The sequence below is a fragment of the Rhynchophorus ferrugineus genome, unplaced genomic scaffold, assembly GCF_030347505.1.
Source record: "Rhynchophorus ferrugineus isolate W39M unplaced genomic scaffold, kcgeb_rfMv2 rfM3, whole genome shotgun sequence".
Taxonomy (NCBI): domain Eukaryota; kingdom Metazoa; phylum Arthropoda; class Insecta; order Coleoptera; family Curculionidae; genus Rhynchophorus; species Rhynchophorus ferrugineus.
In genome coordinates this window covers 70,210,153-70,230,321 of record NW_027472582.1, presented here as the reverse complement: position 1 = coordinate 70,230,321, position 20,169 = coordinate 70,210,153, and the positions used below count along the sequence as shown (strand labels likewise).

The window sequence follows — 20,169 nt, the reverse complement described above, 5'->3', positions numbered from 1 at the left end:
AAAATAAAAACAAAGAAGTATAGAAGCCAAGGTAATTACGAATTACGAAGAAGGAGGAATTAGAAACGGTTTACTATATTTTTTTTGTCTCATACACATTATTAGTCAAGCAGATCCTTCATTTCATTATTTAATCCAATCAATAGCACATAACCTACCTACAAACCTTCTGTCTTAAGATGTAGACCAAAAAGGGGTCGAAGATTTCAACTCGCGAACCATCTGTTGCTAAAAGATGGCAGGTGGTTACACAAAATATAATTCGTGATAGTAAACAATAACTAGTTTTAATTAAAAACAGAACGTTTAAAATCAAATACCCTCTAGAGCTTTGATAAGGAATTTCTAAACTGATGTTTGAGATGGATACACCTTACACGTTTCTTCCTTAAACAACGTAAAGAAATAGATGTATTTGAGTAAATAAGAATCGTTTTAAGCAAACATTATACGCTGTGATAAGATTTTTTTTATTGTCAATAAAATAAAGACACTGTTGATAACTCCTTAACTTGATTTATTACCACGAATAAAAATCAGAACTAACACTTGGTATTAAAATCGTATACTATTACTAAACTAAAGCTACGAAGTAAATATGTAATAATCATTGATAAGTCTTGAGCAACTTGACATATATAACAGGACATCAATTAACGTTTTTATTAAACTATTACCCAGCGATCTCGTTAACGTTATTTGGAACAAATTAAAATAGAAGAAAATGAAGAGCAAAACGGAACTTCTATAATGAGATTTGTACAGTGTTCAATCATTTTCAAACCATTCCAAACCATAAAAGCGCCTTATTGTCATCTAGTTCAGATTCATCTAGTTTGATTGTTTAACTGTAATTACTAATTGCTACTGTAACTGTATAATATATATATATATATATATATATATATATATATATATATATATATATATATATATATATATATATATATATATATATGAAGGTCGTTGATGCTATTAAAAGTAATTATTATGCAGAAATGTGTATAGACTGGTAATAAAATATGATGCACCCAATAATAATATTAACAGGAAAAACCAAAATTTTTTAACTAACGTATAATATTATATTAAAGATTTTGTGAATGATACTGAACAAATGTATAAAAGACTATCTAATATCAATTCTTTATAAATATATCATTTACATTTCCCCATAATTGAGTGGTTTTTATAAGATTTTATTTATTATAAGAAACAAATGAAATAATTAGATCTCAAATAATTTATTTCTTTTAGTTACTAGCTTGTAATAATGATCCTGATCTCTACAATGTTGATAGGATACATAATACGTTGATAATATACATATATGAGGCGCAAATGCTATTTGTGGTATCTAAATTTAACTTAACTTTAGAAACGCAAAGAAAAGACTGAAGGGAAACATATGAACTTAATACGATTTTTGATGGTGACTAGATGACTGACTCTATTTAAGCACTCGTCAAAGATGAAATGCCAAAATTTTGTGAAAACACACTGATGCAATGCAGAATGAGATAAGGAAATCACTTTACAAAAATAGGTGGCTTTCTGAAGTGAACAAATGTTTTGCAAAATAAATACACATCAAGGAAAATTGTAAAAGGCATTCAAAACAAAAAAAGGTTGTACAGTTTGACAAGCTCCTATAACTTTTCAATGCTTTTTATTTATAACATTTTCGTATAACTTTGGACTAAGTGGAACTATTGTCGCAAACTGATTTTAGAAGTTCTTTTTTTTTAGTTTGAGCAACTTTAAATGGCGTTCTGAATAGTAGTTTCTGATTCGATGTGAATCAGCAATTAAATCTCAATCATCTTTACCGAAAGCTATTTTGCAAGCTATTACAGTAAACTGTTTTTAAGAACAACTGACTGGCTTTAGGCGTCTAAATTCAGCTCATTTCTAAAACTGGTTAGTTTTTCTTAAGCAAGAGCTCCATAACGCTTATCAAGTCATTGTTTGGCTTCAAGGGTAATTTATTCTCATGGAAAAACAACAACTTTTTGAAAATAATCAAAGCTGATTCAATAAAACCATTGTAATTTGTAAACTAGTAGTTAAAATGATATGAAATATTAACACATCTCTTGTATGCATGATCTTCCTGAATTATGTGTTCTTTTAATTTTGTAAGATTAAACTGAATTGCAACAGCTATAGAAACACATAAACTTAATTATCTTTGATAATAACATGAGTTGATTTCATCAAGGACGAATAGCCAAAATCTTGTGGAAGCAGACTGATGCTATGCATTATCTAATAATGCAAATATATTATGTAATATATTATAAAATTGACCTACCCTTAAATATTATGCGCTCAGTATAGTATAAAACTGATATCGATAAAGAATTGTTTTATTACAACCCAATAATTTTATAATAGTTTAAATTAAATAAGGAAATCACTTTATAAAATAGGATATTTTCTAAAGTAAACAAATTCTTTGTTCATAAGAAGAAATTGCGAAAATTTCGGAAATCCATTTGAAAAAGTTTGACAGCTTTTACCTCTAAATATTTACTTTTTTTTGTGCACATCGACCAAATTTAATAAACTGTTTATCTTGCAAAATTAACACATTCATTCCATAGCTTCTAACATATAACTTTTCGATGATTTTTATAACATTTTTGTATGGCTCTTGACGATATTCAACAGCTTCAACTACTCAGTGACTCAGGTGACAATTTTCTTTTTGGACTCAGGTGTATATTAGTTAAACTATTGTCTGAAACTGATATGAGAAGTTCTTTTAATTTAGTTTGAACAGCTTTAATGCCGGTCTGAATCTGAACTTACAAATGCCGAATGTTCATATAATGTTAAAAATACACTAGGAAACAATATATTACATTCAAATTAGCTTTACCAAAGTTTATTCTGCGAATTATTAGGTTTATCACTACGTAACCAACAAAGTTTCCGATATTTCGCCTTAAGACATGAAAGAATATAACCAAATCACAGCAATGTCGAAGACTATATTGCCAGTGAACAAAGAGTCAAAAAGAAATCAAAAGAATGAAGCTAACCAAACCACACGAATTTTAGAACTTTGTCAGGAAAACATTCTTTTATAACTCAATTATTCTATATAATGAAATGTTAATGATCATATTAATGATTAGTCAGAATCAAAGCTGCTTAATTATCCTGAGCGAAAATTATGATAATATTTACTAAAACATTATAAAAAACTACTAGTAAAATCATAAATTGTCAGTCAAAAAGTTATAGACCAGTGTTTGGGCATTATGGAACTGATTGAGAGTAAAAATGATAAAAAAATTTCATTAGAAGATTCAAAATTTATGAAATGATGATTCAAAAACAAAAACAAAGAAATATAGAAGCCAAGTTAATTACGAATCATTCATGGTTGTTAAAATTAGCTGAAGAACAAGGAATTGGAAACGGTTCACAATAAATACGCTAGGAAACAATATGTTATGTTCAAATTAACTTTACCAAAAACTATTGTGCGAACTATTTTCATGTTTTTGAGACGAAGTGATGGTTTTCTGCATTTAAATTAAGTTTTCTGATAAAAATGGTTAATTTTTCTTACGCTTAAGCACCATAAAAGCTTATCAAACCTCTTCGATGGTACTTTTCTCTCATCGGAAAATGTGTTGCTGTTTGAAATTAATAAAATTTGTTATGAACGGTAAACTAACATAGATACATTTTGTAGGCATTATCCACAAATGTATGAAACCAGATATTAACTTTATACTGAAATATATGAAATAAATTAAATAGTCATGTGTGATGTTATTTAAAAATCTAACTGTAACTAATGGATATGTTAAATTTCAACACCCGAGAATAAACAAACCTTGAAAGTTGTTTTCGGTAGCGACGATCACACCGATTGACACGTAAAATGATCAAGAATTTTTAAGCCACGAACCTGATTGTAGTAATAGTTGTTGTTGTAGAATATGTTGTATCGCTTGCGGGGGTCCACCAACATAACTGCATAACAGCATCCGAACTGACGCCCGTTAAAAAATTCACTGCGGATCAATCAAAGTTCAAAGCACCTGCCGACGAGAGATATGGGTTCAGTCGCGAACAATCACAACACACGGGAACCAGCGCGGATCACAGGAGGACAGGTAGAGAGCCATTTCACGCACCGAAATTACGAATCAACTATTTAAATTAAATGACGCTGAGCGCAGCGGGCGACTGAGAGAGGACGTCCGTCGCGATGCGCGAAAAAAAGACGGATATACTTTCCCCGCTATTTTATTTGATTAGTAACGTATACGCAGGTAGCAGTACAAGCATTACTCCCACCTGTCCATATTTACAAAGTAGGTTCGATAGAAGTGGGTTTGTGTTTGTATGTGATGACACATACTATACGGGGTGTTTATAACCCAATGTGCATGTATAATGGTGCAATAACTGGTGCATTTTCTTTTAAATTCAGTCAACACATTCATCAAGAAAAGAAGACCGGTTGACAGGATTGGCTATTATTCCGAGGATACGTTACTTCACAACTATCGCCGGATTTGGCGCATGAGCATATTGAGCTCCATTTAATTTTAAAACAGAATTTTTATTTACAGTTTATTTTTATCGTGATTATTAGATTTAATGTTGAAAATATATATACAAGCATGTACATAGGTTCCGGTTAAATCACAATGGTAAAAATTTAAATAAAACATTTTTTATTTAAAAAATATTGAATAAAACGAAATAATAAAAACAATTTCTATATGCCTTTCTATTTTTTATAAATCCATTATAACGCCATATTTAAATTAATTTACATATTTGAACAATTAACAAGAACTCCAAGAACCATATGCACATGCTATAAAAAGACCAAAATTGTTAAGATCAAATACAGTCAATATAGTTTAAACCAAACGAAAAAGCCACCTCTATATATGAAAGCTACTCTTGATCCACAAACCCCATTAAAGAATTGACTACCTCGAGCTTTCGACTAAGATATTGTACATTTACTAGCATAAAATGAATAGATTATAGTATGTTTAAGCTGAAAGAAATCTCAGTCAATACATCATTGTTTTTTACAAAACAATAATTTATTTACCTATACTCTTATATAATAATGCATTGTATTTTCCTTGTCATTAGATCATTAGGGTGTCGTTGATAATTTTATATTTTGTTTATTTGATCCAAGTCTACTTTGTAAGCAAATTTAATTAATTCATAGTATTACTGTACACTGTTCATAAACCTTAGAAAAATGCTATCTAATTTCTTCTTCCCTGATTCTCTAAATTTCACATTTCTTATCTTAACAGCTATACAATGTAATTTAAATCACTACTAAAATATATTGTGATTAAAATAAATGTCTGCTATTTCCTTCATCCAGTTTTGGAGTTCTGCTTTACAAATTCGAACTCTAATGAAGCCGGTATTGCATCAAAAAAGTATGGTTCGCATAAGAGATATGCTCAAAAAACTCAACAGTCCATGTCCAAATCATTATTCAGAATAAATTCAGACAAATAATTAATTTTCATGAAATTTATTTATAAATAATGCAATGATGAACAAAACATATTACAACAGTAATAAAACGCGTGGAAAATTGTGAAAAAGCCACGAACATCCTAAACGTTGCTTCTTCATTATTGTATTTGAAAAGACAAACAGAAAATATTTTTAAATTAATAAAAATATTCATATTCTTCGTTCATCTATTTATAGTATATTTCAATTATAATACAAAAGAAATATATTTCAGGTCGATTTATTCTTACTCACAAATGTTGAATACAAACAAAACTTATACTGACCCTCAATATCGTCAGTATAAAGTGGAATACAAACATTGCAACGACCTGTTGCAAATAATTTAGCTAAAAACAACTTAATAATTGAATACTAAACACAGACAAAATCGTGAAGGCACTGGATGTTATATAACTTGTTAAAATATTTTTGATTATATATAACAAACAACTGTTCGAAAATGGTTTGGTCCAGTAGACCTTGAAGTAAAAATAAGTGATTTATGGTATAGATGGAGCTATATCAACATATTCTGTCACAGTATTTTATGATTGTCATAAAAACATTTTTAGACCAAGATCATAAAATATTTACATATAGTTTAACGTTAGTATCAATATAATTTAAACTCACAAGATCCTAACAATGTTTATGGTAAAAAAATGTTAAAAAACGTTTTGAGGCTTGTAACTCGAAAACAAAAAAAGGAAGTAAGTTTTTCATCGAATTGTCATGTATTTGTTATAAAAAATATGCAAACTGGAAGAATCGTAAATCAATGTCTAGGAAACCCTTTTTTTTATGATGATGGCATATATTTTATTTTGAAATTTATCTTAAATTCATCATCTAGATGAAGTTTCCTAAAAATTCACAATTCCCTTTTTTCAAAATCCATAATTTCAGTCATGAAAATCAAGGGCGACTGATTAGCGAAACATCAAAAATTCAACTGTTATAACTTGGATTTTTATTAAGACCTTTGAAATTAACTCTTATGAGGTAAACTAGGTGATTCGAACATAGGCCTAATTTGCCAAATTTCCATCGTTTCAAAGCCCCCAAATACCTTATTTGCTTTAAGGATCCATAATTTAGCAATCCAAATAACATCTTGAAATGAATTTTGAAAAAAATTAGCAAATGAAATTTGCTAAATTTTTATAGTTTCAAAGTTTTTTCAAGGAACCCTAGTTTGGAAATACCACAGTTTAAGCATATTCACAGTCTTAACGATCCTAAATAACTGTTTTGCCTTATCACCACGTACCAGAACTCTGGTCAGAAACCTTAAAAAGGTAAATTGTTTATAAGTTCTAGATATTATATCGTAGAAAATTGTTATAAACAACAATGTCTCGAATATACCAAAAGATTGTTCGATTTTCTTGTTGACACAAAGATGACAAAATTTCGAAATAAAGGAAAATTAATATCATCTATCAATTTATTTTGTAACTATAAACAATAGCTTTTTTAAACCATTAAATATTGTATATCCAATCAATTCAAAAATAAACAAAAATAAATAAAAAGTGCCATAAAACACTAATTATTTATTATTCTTATAACATTACTTAATAGGATTCTTTTGGTAAAACATTTTAAATATGTCACTTATCAATCCAACGGATTAAAGTTACTCCAAATATAATAATTTTCTTAAAATTAGTCTTAATAATAAACCAGATCTATAGTGAAGTCAATAACCTAACTGGACTGGATTTTGCAAGACACATATGTATTGAGTTTCGCACCGAATATGAATACAAATAGAATTTCGACTGAATTTAACTTTTGCGAAAGTTATTTAATATATGCGAAGCGATTTGCTTTGAATCATGACGAGTTTTTGGGACATCACCGAAGAATTGACGGATGTCCTTCCCTGGTGAGAAAGTAAAAGTATTTAACATTTTATTTACTACAAAATGTTTTTCTTAAGTCCTAAAGAATGTTTGAATTGCTATAAATCTCACCTATATATATATTAAGCAAAACAATTTTCACCATGATTACTCGACCAGCTTCATTGTTAAACAAATATAGAGCCGATTGATTTTATTTCCAAATCAGTTCGTCAGGGTAGTGTTTTGGGACCATTCCTGTATCTGGTCTATAAAAGTTCCATGGAACATTTGTCGACGACACAGTAATTGTAGCCAAAGAAACATATCTACATAGAGCTGTAGAAAAAGGCACAAGGGGAACTGAACTTGCAGACACAGCATCTTGCATCTTATGGGGTTCAAATATGGAGTAGCATTAAAGAAACAACTACTACTAGTAGTAAGCCAGTCAAAACAAGGTTCTTCGAATAATTATCAATTCTTATGAACAACTACACGATGTCCTCGAAATCAAATAGATTATCTATCAAATAGATAGAACTTGCAGGAAATCAGAAGACTGAAGCAAATCAAACCACATTAAATTGTATAGTTTACAAGTATTTATTCTTAACTTTTGCTTAATAAATAGTCTAATTTATTTTTAATACATATTGATTGAAAAGCTTGAAATTCTCTAATCTTTTCTACATCTTTAACAAACCTAATAGCGACTTTAGAAATAAATTTTCACAAGTTATAAGCACTATTGAAGCATTCATTTTCCTGTGACAATTTATTAACACATTACCAAACCAAACCTATTGCAAGACTTTACACAGTCCACGAATAAGAATAAAGGTGGCGGGACATAATTCAGCATTATCTGCAGGGAAATCTAATGCTTATTTCGCTTTTCTTTGAATTTTAACTACTTAACGACTAATCGGAAATTAAATTTCATCCCTAGCCCACGCAAATTTTTTGAAGGCGCTTGATCTTTCGGTATTATCATAATTGAATAATATCTGTTTTATGCTAATAGAGGAAAGGGAGGAAAAAAAGGTTCTAATACACATATTTATGAGAATAGTCGTTAATTTTCATGATAGATCGTCCTAAGAAGTATTAATACTTATTATAATTACATCTATTATTTTTTCAAAAAAGTATTTCTTCACACAACGTAACTATCATTTAGACAAATGGAATATACTGACAAATTTACTAAAATTAGTTTTGTTAAATTGCAATAGAATATGATTATATCCAGCTTTGTGCCCGTATGATGAAAAATAGGAATAAACAATGATTGAAAATAAGAAACGTTTCAGGCCCCGGGGTCCGCTATCTTGCCTAGGTGATTTGACAAATGTTTTAATTAAACAACAAAAAGTTATTGTCGCCGCCGGAATTCGAACCCACGACCTCAGTTTGGGAGGTTTTATATGGCTTAGTTATGGCAAACTGAGTGGCTTTTGCATTGAACGACTTCTGATTTTCCGTCACATCAGCGCTCAACAATAACATTATACACAAATATCTGATTATTTTGGATAAAAAGTATGTGGAAACTTTGTACATGCTTGAAATTTAAGTGTTTCCCTCGATTTCTCTCGTTCCCCCAACAGATCCTGATTTGGTTCGAATGGAATCACCTCAGAAGTGCACTCTTTCGAATAAAAAAATAATTTTGAAAATCGGCCCACAAATGACGGAGAAATCGGCGAAAATATATACAGTCGAACATAGAACCTCCTGCGTTTTCGAAGTCGGTTAAAAAAACGGTGTGTTTATGTCGTACTGGAAGATGTGGTAAGTGAGCTGATGATAAATATTGCACTAATAATAACAGTATCAAGTAAAACCTCCATGACAATAACCAATTAACAAGATATTAATTATGATGAAATAGATCATCAGTTAGCTGTTAATTGAATGTAACCATCATTCTTCGACGCTTCCCTGAAAACTTAAATTAATTGGAAACGATTTTCTCACAGATTTTAATTGCATAAAAAAATAAACGAGACAATACAAACTGTAGTACTACCACGATACGGTAACGATGAGAACGTTCGCACATATCTGCTTGAAATCCCCCTTCAGCTTACATAGAATACGAAATAGTACCAAAGCTAGACAAACTGGTTATATTTGCTGGTTAGCAAGCAACATAGGCTTTAGGTTACGGTACTGGTTATTATTCCTTTTCGGGACTTCCGTATTTAACTGAGTCATTCGGAGATTTGAGCATAAATATATATAAAAAAAAGACATTTAAAATATCTTGAATATATACGGCGCATTCACCATAAAGTAAATAAATTTAAAAAATAAAAGAAACGGTTTACCTAGATATTTAATCGATCTACCAGTTTTTCGAAAAAAAAACATACATATATTAATTTTGTAAAAGTTATAGAATATTAATATATATTTACGAAGCTAATTTGCTTTTTTATGTTACCTTAAGATCCAACTTTACCACCTGTTATCAAAATATGACTTTTTACTAATTTATATTAAAAAAGACAATACATTTCGAGGATAAAAAACTATTAAATTAAAAAAGGGTAAATGTAATGGTTTTACCCATTTATTTTTATAATTAATCTATTACACTGTCTCTACTAATAACTCTCTGCTTCTTTAATGCTTTTAAAATTATTTCTCATATGGAAGCAACTTATTGTGCAATTTTTAATTCATACCTAAATGTGTTAGTTTGATACTTGGATGGGGAAGTTACGTATTTTACAGAATTATAACTGTTTTTTTAACAAAATTGTACAATAAATTTTTTCATTGTTATTGTAATTAACTTAAATATTTTAATACCAGTAAATAATATTAATTAATCAATCAATTTTCTATTTAAATAAATTTAATAAATAATAGTAGTCAATTTCAAACTCTATTATAGATTTTTTAAATATTGTCTAACATAATATGCTTAATTAATTTTAATATCCGCGGAATGGCTTCCATTTTTCCTGTTTTATTTGTATTAATTTTCACAAATTGATCACAAAAGGGACAATTACTGGTACTATAAGGAATTTTAAAATAAATCTAATGATAGCACAGTAGTGTGGGTACAATATTTAGTTTTTAAAATATACAACGAAGAGCTTATTTTTGAAAAACGAGTGGAATTCTTTCTGTTCATGTCTTTTACCTCAAAATACATATATAGTCTATTCAAAGTTATTTTGTACATACGTCCGCATCAACTCTGAGTTTTAGTTCAGTTTGGTTTTGACATACAACAAAATTCTGATCTAAATAAAATAATTGAACAAAAATGTTATCAAATATAATTTATTTTACCGTAACTAAGTCGTAACCTTTTATCACTATTGCTTTTAAGAATTTTGCATACGTTTGACAACCGGATGATTTTGACAGACTCATTTGTTTGCGTGTTCGAACTAATCAGACAGCATTGTGTCTCTTTCTAACTAGAATAAAATGAGAAGGAAAATATTATCTGATTCTAAAACGAATTTACAAATTTCGGCAGGCAATACATTAAACATCTTGATGAAGTATGTATAAAAAAACTTTGAATATTTCGAAAGCTTTATGCTTATTCGAGATGTAAGAAATTTTATTTACAATTCTTATATTTTTTGCTGTCATTTTTCGCTTGAAATAATCAGGATAGTAGAAATTAGGGTGTTTCTTCATATATAAGGAGCAGTCTACTGTTAAAAATGAATGGATTTCCATTTACGTCATCTTATATAAAAATTATAAATTCTAATGCAAATTTAACGAGGATTTTCATCTTTTTCAGCTCAAAATATATATATACTAACAAATTTTCTATTGAAATAGTGTTAAAATTTCATATGAATATGAGCTTATATAAATTTTAATCTTGGAAAAAAACTTTTAATATCATTATTACTAGAATGTTAACTATTTTTTATGTCATACATTACTCATTATAACATCAGCTTTAGAAATTAGTATTTGAATAAAATTTATTACATTGCTTTTACGCATATAGTCAGTATTTTAATGGTGTTAGCAAGTTTACTGTTTGTCTCCTTTTAGTACCATTAGTTTGTTTTAACATTCTGGCCTGAGCTTGCTCTTCGAACAGGTACCAAGAACAAATATATCACTATCTTTACCTGATATTTCTTGATGCTGTCCAACTGTTCCCTCGTCGGTTCCATGACCACCGACGTCTTGTTTCCGGTGGAGTTGGCCGAATAGGACAAGGCGTTGATGTTGTTGTTGTTGTTTGCTATTCGGGCAGGTAACTGTGGCGCTGGAGCTTTGTTTACCAACCGTCCATCGGCCTCGATCTTCAGATGATCCCGAGGTGGCGGCACTGGTTTCGGAGGCACCTGGGGCGTCGCTTGTGCTGGAGTCAGATGATTGTGGAGAGGTGTGGCCGAACCATTTACTGAAGGCTAAAATATAAACAAACATTAATTGCTACAGTAATACCGTTATTTTGCTACTTTGCGCATTATTTTCAATCAGAAACTTGATTACTTTCTACAAATATCGACATGGATTCAACAACTCGAAATTAAGTTCACTATAAGCTATAAAATATCAATAGTACTTGTTTATTGATGATTTTTAATTAAACATTCATGCTACGTTTGAATTAAGACTAGGAAATAATCATCTGACTTGTACTGAACATGTTGTTAGATCCAAACCAAGTAAAACTTTGACTGAGTAAACAAATGACGCTAACCTTATGTCTAGAAGGATACATGGACATTTAACTTTTAATCGCCCTAGAGTATGGCTTCATCGGTTAGGTATTACAGATAAAGCTACATATTAGGAATAACCGATATTACTTTTTCCCCAACCCCCTTTCACTCATTGTTACTAATATCATGTTAACATTCAATATGTGCTTTAATCTCGTATTCTAATAAACAAATGAAATTGAAACCATGACGCCTGTGAAATTATATCGTAGAAATAAAAAATGAATAATGCGTATACATTTTTAAAGAACATCTGCTGTATTTTTTTTCGCTTATTCCTCTGGTTCAATGATATCTTAAGCAATCCCTGTTCTAATATTGACCCAGGAAATCCTTTTCTTTTGTTTCTCGAGAGTTTCAGCTGCCTCTAGCACAGCTCGATGCTGTTTTGTTTATTGAGATGAAATGAGTACTAGAATCTCCCTTTACTTGCTTCTTTTTGTTTTAATTTTTAACCGTTCATAAATATTATATATTACAAATTAAGAGAAATAACATCGTTTTGTTTTTTTTTGTTATATTTAATTAAATATCGAATTGAGAGAAAAAAGCATTTTATTTGCAATTTAAATCTGCGTCAATGTTTCCGGTGTGTTGGAATATTTAATTTTCGAGATAGTAATAAATCTTGTTACAAGTTGGTGTCTCATAGATGAAGAATACTTGAAGGAGTCCTCGGGATTTCAAGAGGCTGTCGAGTCCCTTATCTCATCACCTCCTGGAAAAGAGACTGAACAGGAACAAGCGATATATGCAAGGTATAATGCGAAATATTTTTTATTATGATTCTTGAAATAGTATCTAACTGGTGTACTGTACCACTAAATAATATTTTTACAACTTTAACACTAATTATAGTATCAGTAATATATTTTAGTAAATGTCATCAAATCTTGATTAAACTTCTTTAAAAATATATGATTAACAGATTGGGTTTTTTAATTACACTATTTAATGAACATTCAAATATTAGTACTATAGACAGAAAATCAGTACAGTTTGAGGATCATTAAACCATCAATACCAAATATGTTGTTAAATATAAGCTTAAGATAAAAGCTAATTCTGATGTCTCCTAATAAATGGCTTTAAAATAATAGTTTACAACCTCTAGTAATACTTCTAGTATTCAATGATGCCATACTATGGATCATCTGAAAGGAGATTGCTGTTTGAAAATGAAGATTCAAGAAGATCCATTGAAAGTTCATTGAAAAACGTAATGAGTTGGGTTTGCATTTGTGAATCATTGCCGAAACAAAATGAATGTTTACGGGTAATGAATAGTGGATTATGTACGACAATAATGTCAAAAAAAAGATTCTCTTCTCCCAGAGAAGCTTCACAAAGAGTTGCAAATTTGCGATTGAAGCAAAAAAAGCAAAATGACTTTGCTACAACCCGTTGATATACTAAATTTCTTAATGTCTATATTTACTAGCACTGTGAGGATCTGAAGCAGATGTAATTTAGTTTATTTCACTTCCAGCACTTCGTAAATTAAAAACTTCTAATAATCGCAGGTTGGTATAGATCGGCTAGAATTTTTGATATGAAATGTAAATGCTGCCAGAAAAATGGAAAAGTCGAAGTAAAACATTTTGATGTGTTCAGAATAAGGAATTAAATTTACAATAATCTTCAAATATATGCAGTGTTGTGTCATTTTATTTTATTGGCATTCGTTCCACCAAAATAACAGCGTTATAGATTTATAATTTTTGAAAATGTGGAATTTTCTGTCGGAAAAAGTGCATTTGCCGCACTCATTAATATTTCTCTTTCATCAAAAGAAAAAAAGCCGTTGAAAATCTTCGTTAGTTGATAGAGAGATCGTCAGTGAAATCATCGTCAGTGAAAAGTATGAGAGAAAGTCATTTTTACATCGAATGGCAGTGAGTGATGAAAAATGGATTTATTTGAAAAATTCCTTGATTGCAAGAGCATGTTCTGTATCTGGTGGGACCGTGCTGCCGTCTTATATTATGAACTGTTGAAACCTGGAGAGCTGATTTCGAATAAATTAAAATATGGTTCGATGAATGGTTTAGTTGAAAGAAAAAAACTGTCCTTTTGGAATGGCCAAGGCTTGAAAAATAAAAATTAACTATTCATTGTAAACAATGTGTTTGTAGTTTATAGTTAATTTTTTGACAAAATGGAAATAGGTACGCAGTCTATTCACTGAATAATGATGAAAGTGATCACCATTTGATGCTGCGATGAAAACAAATCTGTTTATTAAGAACTTTTTACGTTTCTTTGAAGATACGAAGAAAACAAAACAAAGAGGGTGTTATTATGTTCGTTTTTTTTTACCCTGTATAATACTAGACGTTCAATTACCCATTCCCAATGGGAAACCGTCGTATGAAGTCCCGTGGCGGGATCAATTACACCAATGAAAGAAAATGACTGGTTTTCGGTTTGTACCGGTGGGTACGACGGATACATGGACGTCGGTCACACAACCGGCGTGTGACTTTTTAAAGTTGCACATTCACCGCGAATCATTCGTTGTCAGTACGATGTTTTTATTACCGGCATTAGAATGGGTAAATCAAGTTTTTTTAAATTCCCACGGGAGCAATAATGTTTAAAAAACAAAAGGTACTATTTTAAACAAAGCTCGTACGTTTAATATTCAGTACATCACAGAATTCTGTTGATAATTAATGAACATGAATGTAAAATATCGATGGAAAATAAAATATATGTGAAAAAAATGCAAATTGCTGAACAAAAGATGTTAAATAATCGACAACGCAAAGATAAGAGATCCAAGACAGTAGACAGTTGAGGAAACAGTAGACTGGTAACATATAATAAGTTGTCCAATAAGTTTTATTCAATTCCTGTTATTTAGAGAAGTTTATTAGAAACCATAGGCATTTGTTAGAGAGTGTGAGCAATATTTTGGCTGACATTTTTACTGACCTCACTTTTTACTGAAACAAGATCACTATACAGACTAAAGTATGTACTTCGTTTCCTTACTATGAAGCAATCTTGGGTTCACTATCATAATCTCAGACGAAAATAAGGAACTACGGGACAGAAATCAGCTTATTAAAAAACAGCTTTCAATAGATATATAAACCACTTTTCGATAGTGATTTATTTATTTTGACACTTTAGAGATTCCGAGTCTACTCCAGATTATTAGTAAGTCTAAACAATATGTAGTCTAATCAAATTCGTCTCCCTTCTAACACATAATCCCCCTTACCATCAACGTTGTATTATTGCAAAAGAAATTTGAAGAAAATTCGCTTGCTTACTGTGTTTCCGTGACAAAAGTTTTTGAGGAAATGTAGAGGTCGTGCCGGAAAATGTTCATTCTGTGCAAAAAAATTATTACAAATGGAACAAGATCGCCATACAACATACTGTGATATTAGGGACATTTTAGAAATTAATATTGTGAATGAAAGAGGTTGCTACAATTACTTCAATATCCAATTTTATCATTAAAGAATCAAATCAAATCAAATGATGTTAGATTCTAATTTTGAACCAATTATAAACAAAAATTCATGAACACGGTTGAAGCTATGATTATTTTAACTTTTTTCTCTGTCAAAATCAGAGTCCATCACTAAATCCACTTATTTTTATCACTAATTACGATATCCAGCTTATCCGTTAGGTTTAGCTCTCTCTAACTTTTGGTTTTTCGCAAACCTAATTATTATGTGGAAAACCAATTCCATCAAATAAACTTTGCAGGTCTTCCAAAGAATCACTACAGTGACAAGTTATAGTATACAAAAAAAAGGATTTACAATTACGAATTTAAGAACTTATCAAACAACGTAGCACTATATATAGATCAGATATTGTTCTGTTAAATAGTAAGCCTATAAATTAGTGTTAGAGGAGAGAGAATATAGAGAGGATTAGAGAATATGGAAGGTGGGGTAGCAATTCGCATTTTAATGTTTCTATAGACTATTCAATGTTAATATAAATATATTTGATAAAACTTTTGTTAAATTATTTTATTTAGATTAGAATTTTCTTGTATGTCAAACCTAACTTTGCTATTGCTGTTGCAACTCCTTTACTGTTGCAAATCCTTTAAAATTAATTTATAAGCCTGGCAGTAAACTAAGAACAATCGATCGTCTGAATCATCGAAGGGCGAGACTTACCGTGATGGTCGGTTTTGGAGGAGGATACCTCGGCGGCGTCTTGTTCCTGGCCACGAAACTGTCCGGAACGTCAACCGCCATCTCCCGGTGCGGAGGTCCGTCGCTTCCCGGAGGCACCATGGTAACCATGTCTATGCTATTGCCGTCCAGAAGGTCGTCCAGCGGTTTCTTGATGGGATCCTGCAGTTCCGAGTCGAGGACCACAATGCTGCTCCCCGATCGTCTTCGAGACCTGCAAACAGATGTTCCTGATCAGATACGGATACACAACGATACCAAACTATCAATGGAAACATGCGATTATATGTAATAAACTTACAGATAACAGGTCAATCGAAAAGTTCCCGGCATGAAATATAGATGGCGCTACTAGAATTAAATCAAAACCGAAGTAGTCAATGAAAATTATTCCATGTACATCCCAAATTACAGACCCCATAACCTTGCCAGCAGACTGTTGTGTTTTTCCACGCTTTGGAGTGTGTTCATCGTGTGCAGTCCAGTCGAATGACTGTCGAGTGGACTTCGGAGTGAAATGATGGAGCCATAATGAGCCAGCAAAAACTCGGATTTATTACGCTTGGTCATCTTCAAACAGTGCTCCGAATCATCAACTCGTCGTTGTTTTTGGACAAAAGTGAGCTCGCGCGGCACCCACTTCACACAGAGCTTTTTTATACCCAAATATTCGTGAATGATATGATGTACACGTTCAGCTGATATCTTTAGAGTGTCTGCTATTTCATTCAGTTTCAATTTACGGTCATTCAAAATCATTTTGTCGGTTTTTTAAATGTTTTCGTCGGTAGTAACAACCTCTTTTGGGCGTCCACTGCGTTCACCGTTTTCGGTGCTCATTTCACCACGTCTAAACTTAGCATACCAATCCTTAATGGTTGAGTTTTCTGAGGCAGTGTCCGGAAACTAGGCATCAAGCTAAGCTTTTGCTTCAACTGTGTTTTTTCCTTCAAAAATCAATATTCTATCAACACGCGAAATTCCTTTTTATAATTTTTTTTACAATAACAAAAGTTGCTTCACCCAAAATACTATAATTCACAAAGTAATGATCCGACAGATTTCAAACTTACACAAGCATCTTTTGACGGTTAGGGCTAACTAAACAAATGGATTTAATTCTAGTAGCGTCATCTATGCGTCAGGCCGGGGACTTTCCAATTGACCTATTAATATAAAGATGCGTTTGGCCTGCTCTCACAGTCTCACAGTTAACTTTAGTTATTGTTCACAAAATTTCATAAATATGTTCAACAGAAAGTAACAGTGTATGAAAAAACTAAATTAAAAACTCAAGCTGAACGAAGTCTTCATGCGATATTATTGCTATACTGAAATACCTGGCAGTTGAATCAAACAACGAACCCAAGTAATGTAGCAACAGTTTTGTATTGCATATTATATTATATTAGATATGCATAGTATAATCTTAATAAGTTGGTAAGTTAAAGTTTAGAGTAACACTATGCACTATACAAGTTCGCATGGTTTGGTTCGCTTCGATCTTAGATAACTTCGTAGATACATTTAATTTCGAGGTCATGATGCAGTTTTTCGTTGGTTCGTTGGAGCGAGAAGCATGGCAATTAATCGAAGAATTTTGGTCTGGCAATGTTAGATTACTAGTCTAGGTTTGATGTTTTAGTCAGCAAAACACTTGCAAGGAAAAAGTGCCAACTCATAACCATACATTTTATTCGATATTATAAAAAGTTAAAAAATAAATATTATATAAATTAATCTCTTTAATCTTAAATCAAATTGAGAGTGTATTTTGACTAACCAGTATAGTTATTTGATTTTCAGTATGATCTGCTCTGCGTTTTGTCTAATGTGATGTGACTTCTCTGCACAAAATTCAAATCTATTACAGAAATCGACACATATTTGTGTCGACACATCTTATATATTTACTTGAAAAGATGATACACGACATATTACATTATCTCGACATGGACAAATTTGGAAGCGTTCATTTTTGAAATTCTTTATGTAATATCAAACGGAACAGGTACTTTAGTCAGTCAATTTAGGTGCCTAAACCGTACAATATCTAATCTTCATGACATGGGTCCACTTAAAATTCCACGTCTAGACCTAACCTACCGGTATTGTCGACGCTCGGAGTTGACCAAACAAACGGTCGGCGGTCACGTAGCGCGCGGAACAAATCCCCAAAAAGATAACGAAAAATAACGAGACGAAGAAAGGGAACAGAAGGAGGGTCGTTCTGTTTTCGTAACTCGTGTTACTCGACCTGTTCAAGTAGCTGGGACAGTGCGATCAGTTCATCGATCGAGTTATGAGAACCAGAGACCGCCAAAACGGAGAAAGTAGACGGGGTGGGTATAAAATTACCCTGTCTGTTTATTGCCCCGAAATTATAAGTGATATTTGTCTGGCGCCAAGTTAAAATCACAAGTCTTTTTCTAATTTACAATATATATCCTACTGGCGGACCCATCGGGGGTTTTTCGGTATTCGGATTGAATAATTTATTTTGACAATAAAAACATACTATAAGTTGATCATAATAACAAATACGTTAGTGATTTTGTTTCGAATCAGAAAATATTTAAATGATTCTCGAAAATCCTGAAACCCTATCATAGCACCACCTACCGGGTCCGTTAGTAAATTTAAATCACTCTCGAATCCACATAAAAATACATAAAAAATTTCATCAAAATCGGTCCAATCATTTAGGAGAAGTTCAATTACATACACATGGACAAAAGAATAATACATTTAAAGTAGCGTCGGAAACTATCAAGTAAAAACAGTCAATAGTCGCAAAACAGTCGAACTAGTCGTAAGCCAAGTCTACTACTAGTCAAGTACTAGTAGTCTACTCAAAATAGTAATTACTATTTCAATCAAATTCACGCTTCGATTGTTCCTAAATGCTGCTATATTAATATACACTGTTATTTTCAATCATATTAAAAATAAAAGATAAAACTGTATATTTAGATATAACCGTAAAATCAGCACATTATTTTCAAATGAAACTGAGTTCAAATGGCCGAAATTAAATTTAACCTAACCTGAAGTAGTCGACAGTTAAAACAGAAACAGTCGATAGTTAAAAAGTAGTCAATTACTAAACAGTCGATAGTTCCCAGTGCTAATTTAAAAATAAGTATTTTTCATATTAAGAAATGAGACAGTTTTATTTGTTATATAAAACTAAAACGTATTTTTGTTGTTTGTTTCTTCGGGTGAATACTTATGAAAGGGTAAATTGCACACTGCAAGTCAGAGGAACATACTATAACAAGTTCAGCCTCCTTGCATCATATTCTGGAGCAATTGAACCCAAATTGCTTCCAACACCTATTGATTTCATTCCTAGTCTATATATGTTGGTATTAGATATTCAAACTATTATTTCGTACTTGAGAAGGACAGAGACAGATAATCGATGGAAATTCCCATCCCACTATATAATCCTATTAATTAGCAATGTTAATTTTCAACCTTTATTCATAATTGCATTATTGCATTGCAATATAAATATTATATTGTTTACTATAACCAATGAAGGTCAAGACTTATATATAAAAAAACTATAACATGTTCGAAAAAACTTGCATAATAATATCATTTGACAATTACGTATATAGGCAGCATATATTTAAATTGCGAAAATTATATTAAACGGTTTACTTAACAGGTCATATTTTATTCATTATATTTTAACATGTTATAGTAAGTTAAGTGTTTGAGGAGGGTATTGTTACGTTAAAAGTAGTGTTGAGAACAATCGACTGAAAACAGTCGAAACACTCGATAGTCGATATATATATACATTGGGTATATTTTGTTTGTGTAAAAAATAATTATATAATATGGAAGAAAACTTATAGAGAAAAAAAATCTAATACCAAC

At 31.1% G+C, this 20,169-nt stretch overlaps 1 protein-coding gene across 11 annotated transcripts in view; it reads right to left on the bottom strand.

Moving 5' to 3' along the window:
* The window catches only part of sdt (MAGUK p55 family member stardust), a 140,553-nt gene that overhangs the window by 32,589 nt on the left and 87,795 nt on the right, over positions 1-20,169 (bottom strand). For all 11 annotated transcript variants that reach the window (XR_013005004.1, XR_013005005.1, XR_013005006.1 and 8 more), the window contains 2 exons: positions 16,261-16,492; positions 11,504-11,788 (listed from right to left, as the gene is read on the bottom strand). Coding sequence is in view for 8 of the 11 variants with exons in the window: in XM_076399578.1 (XP_076255693.1) it covers positions 11,504-11,788; positions 16,261-16,492 (517 nt within the window). In the remaining 3 variants the exon portion in view is untranslated. The remainder of the gene's footprint in view (positions 1-11,503; positions 11,789-16,260; positions 16,493-20,169) is intronic.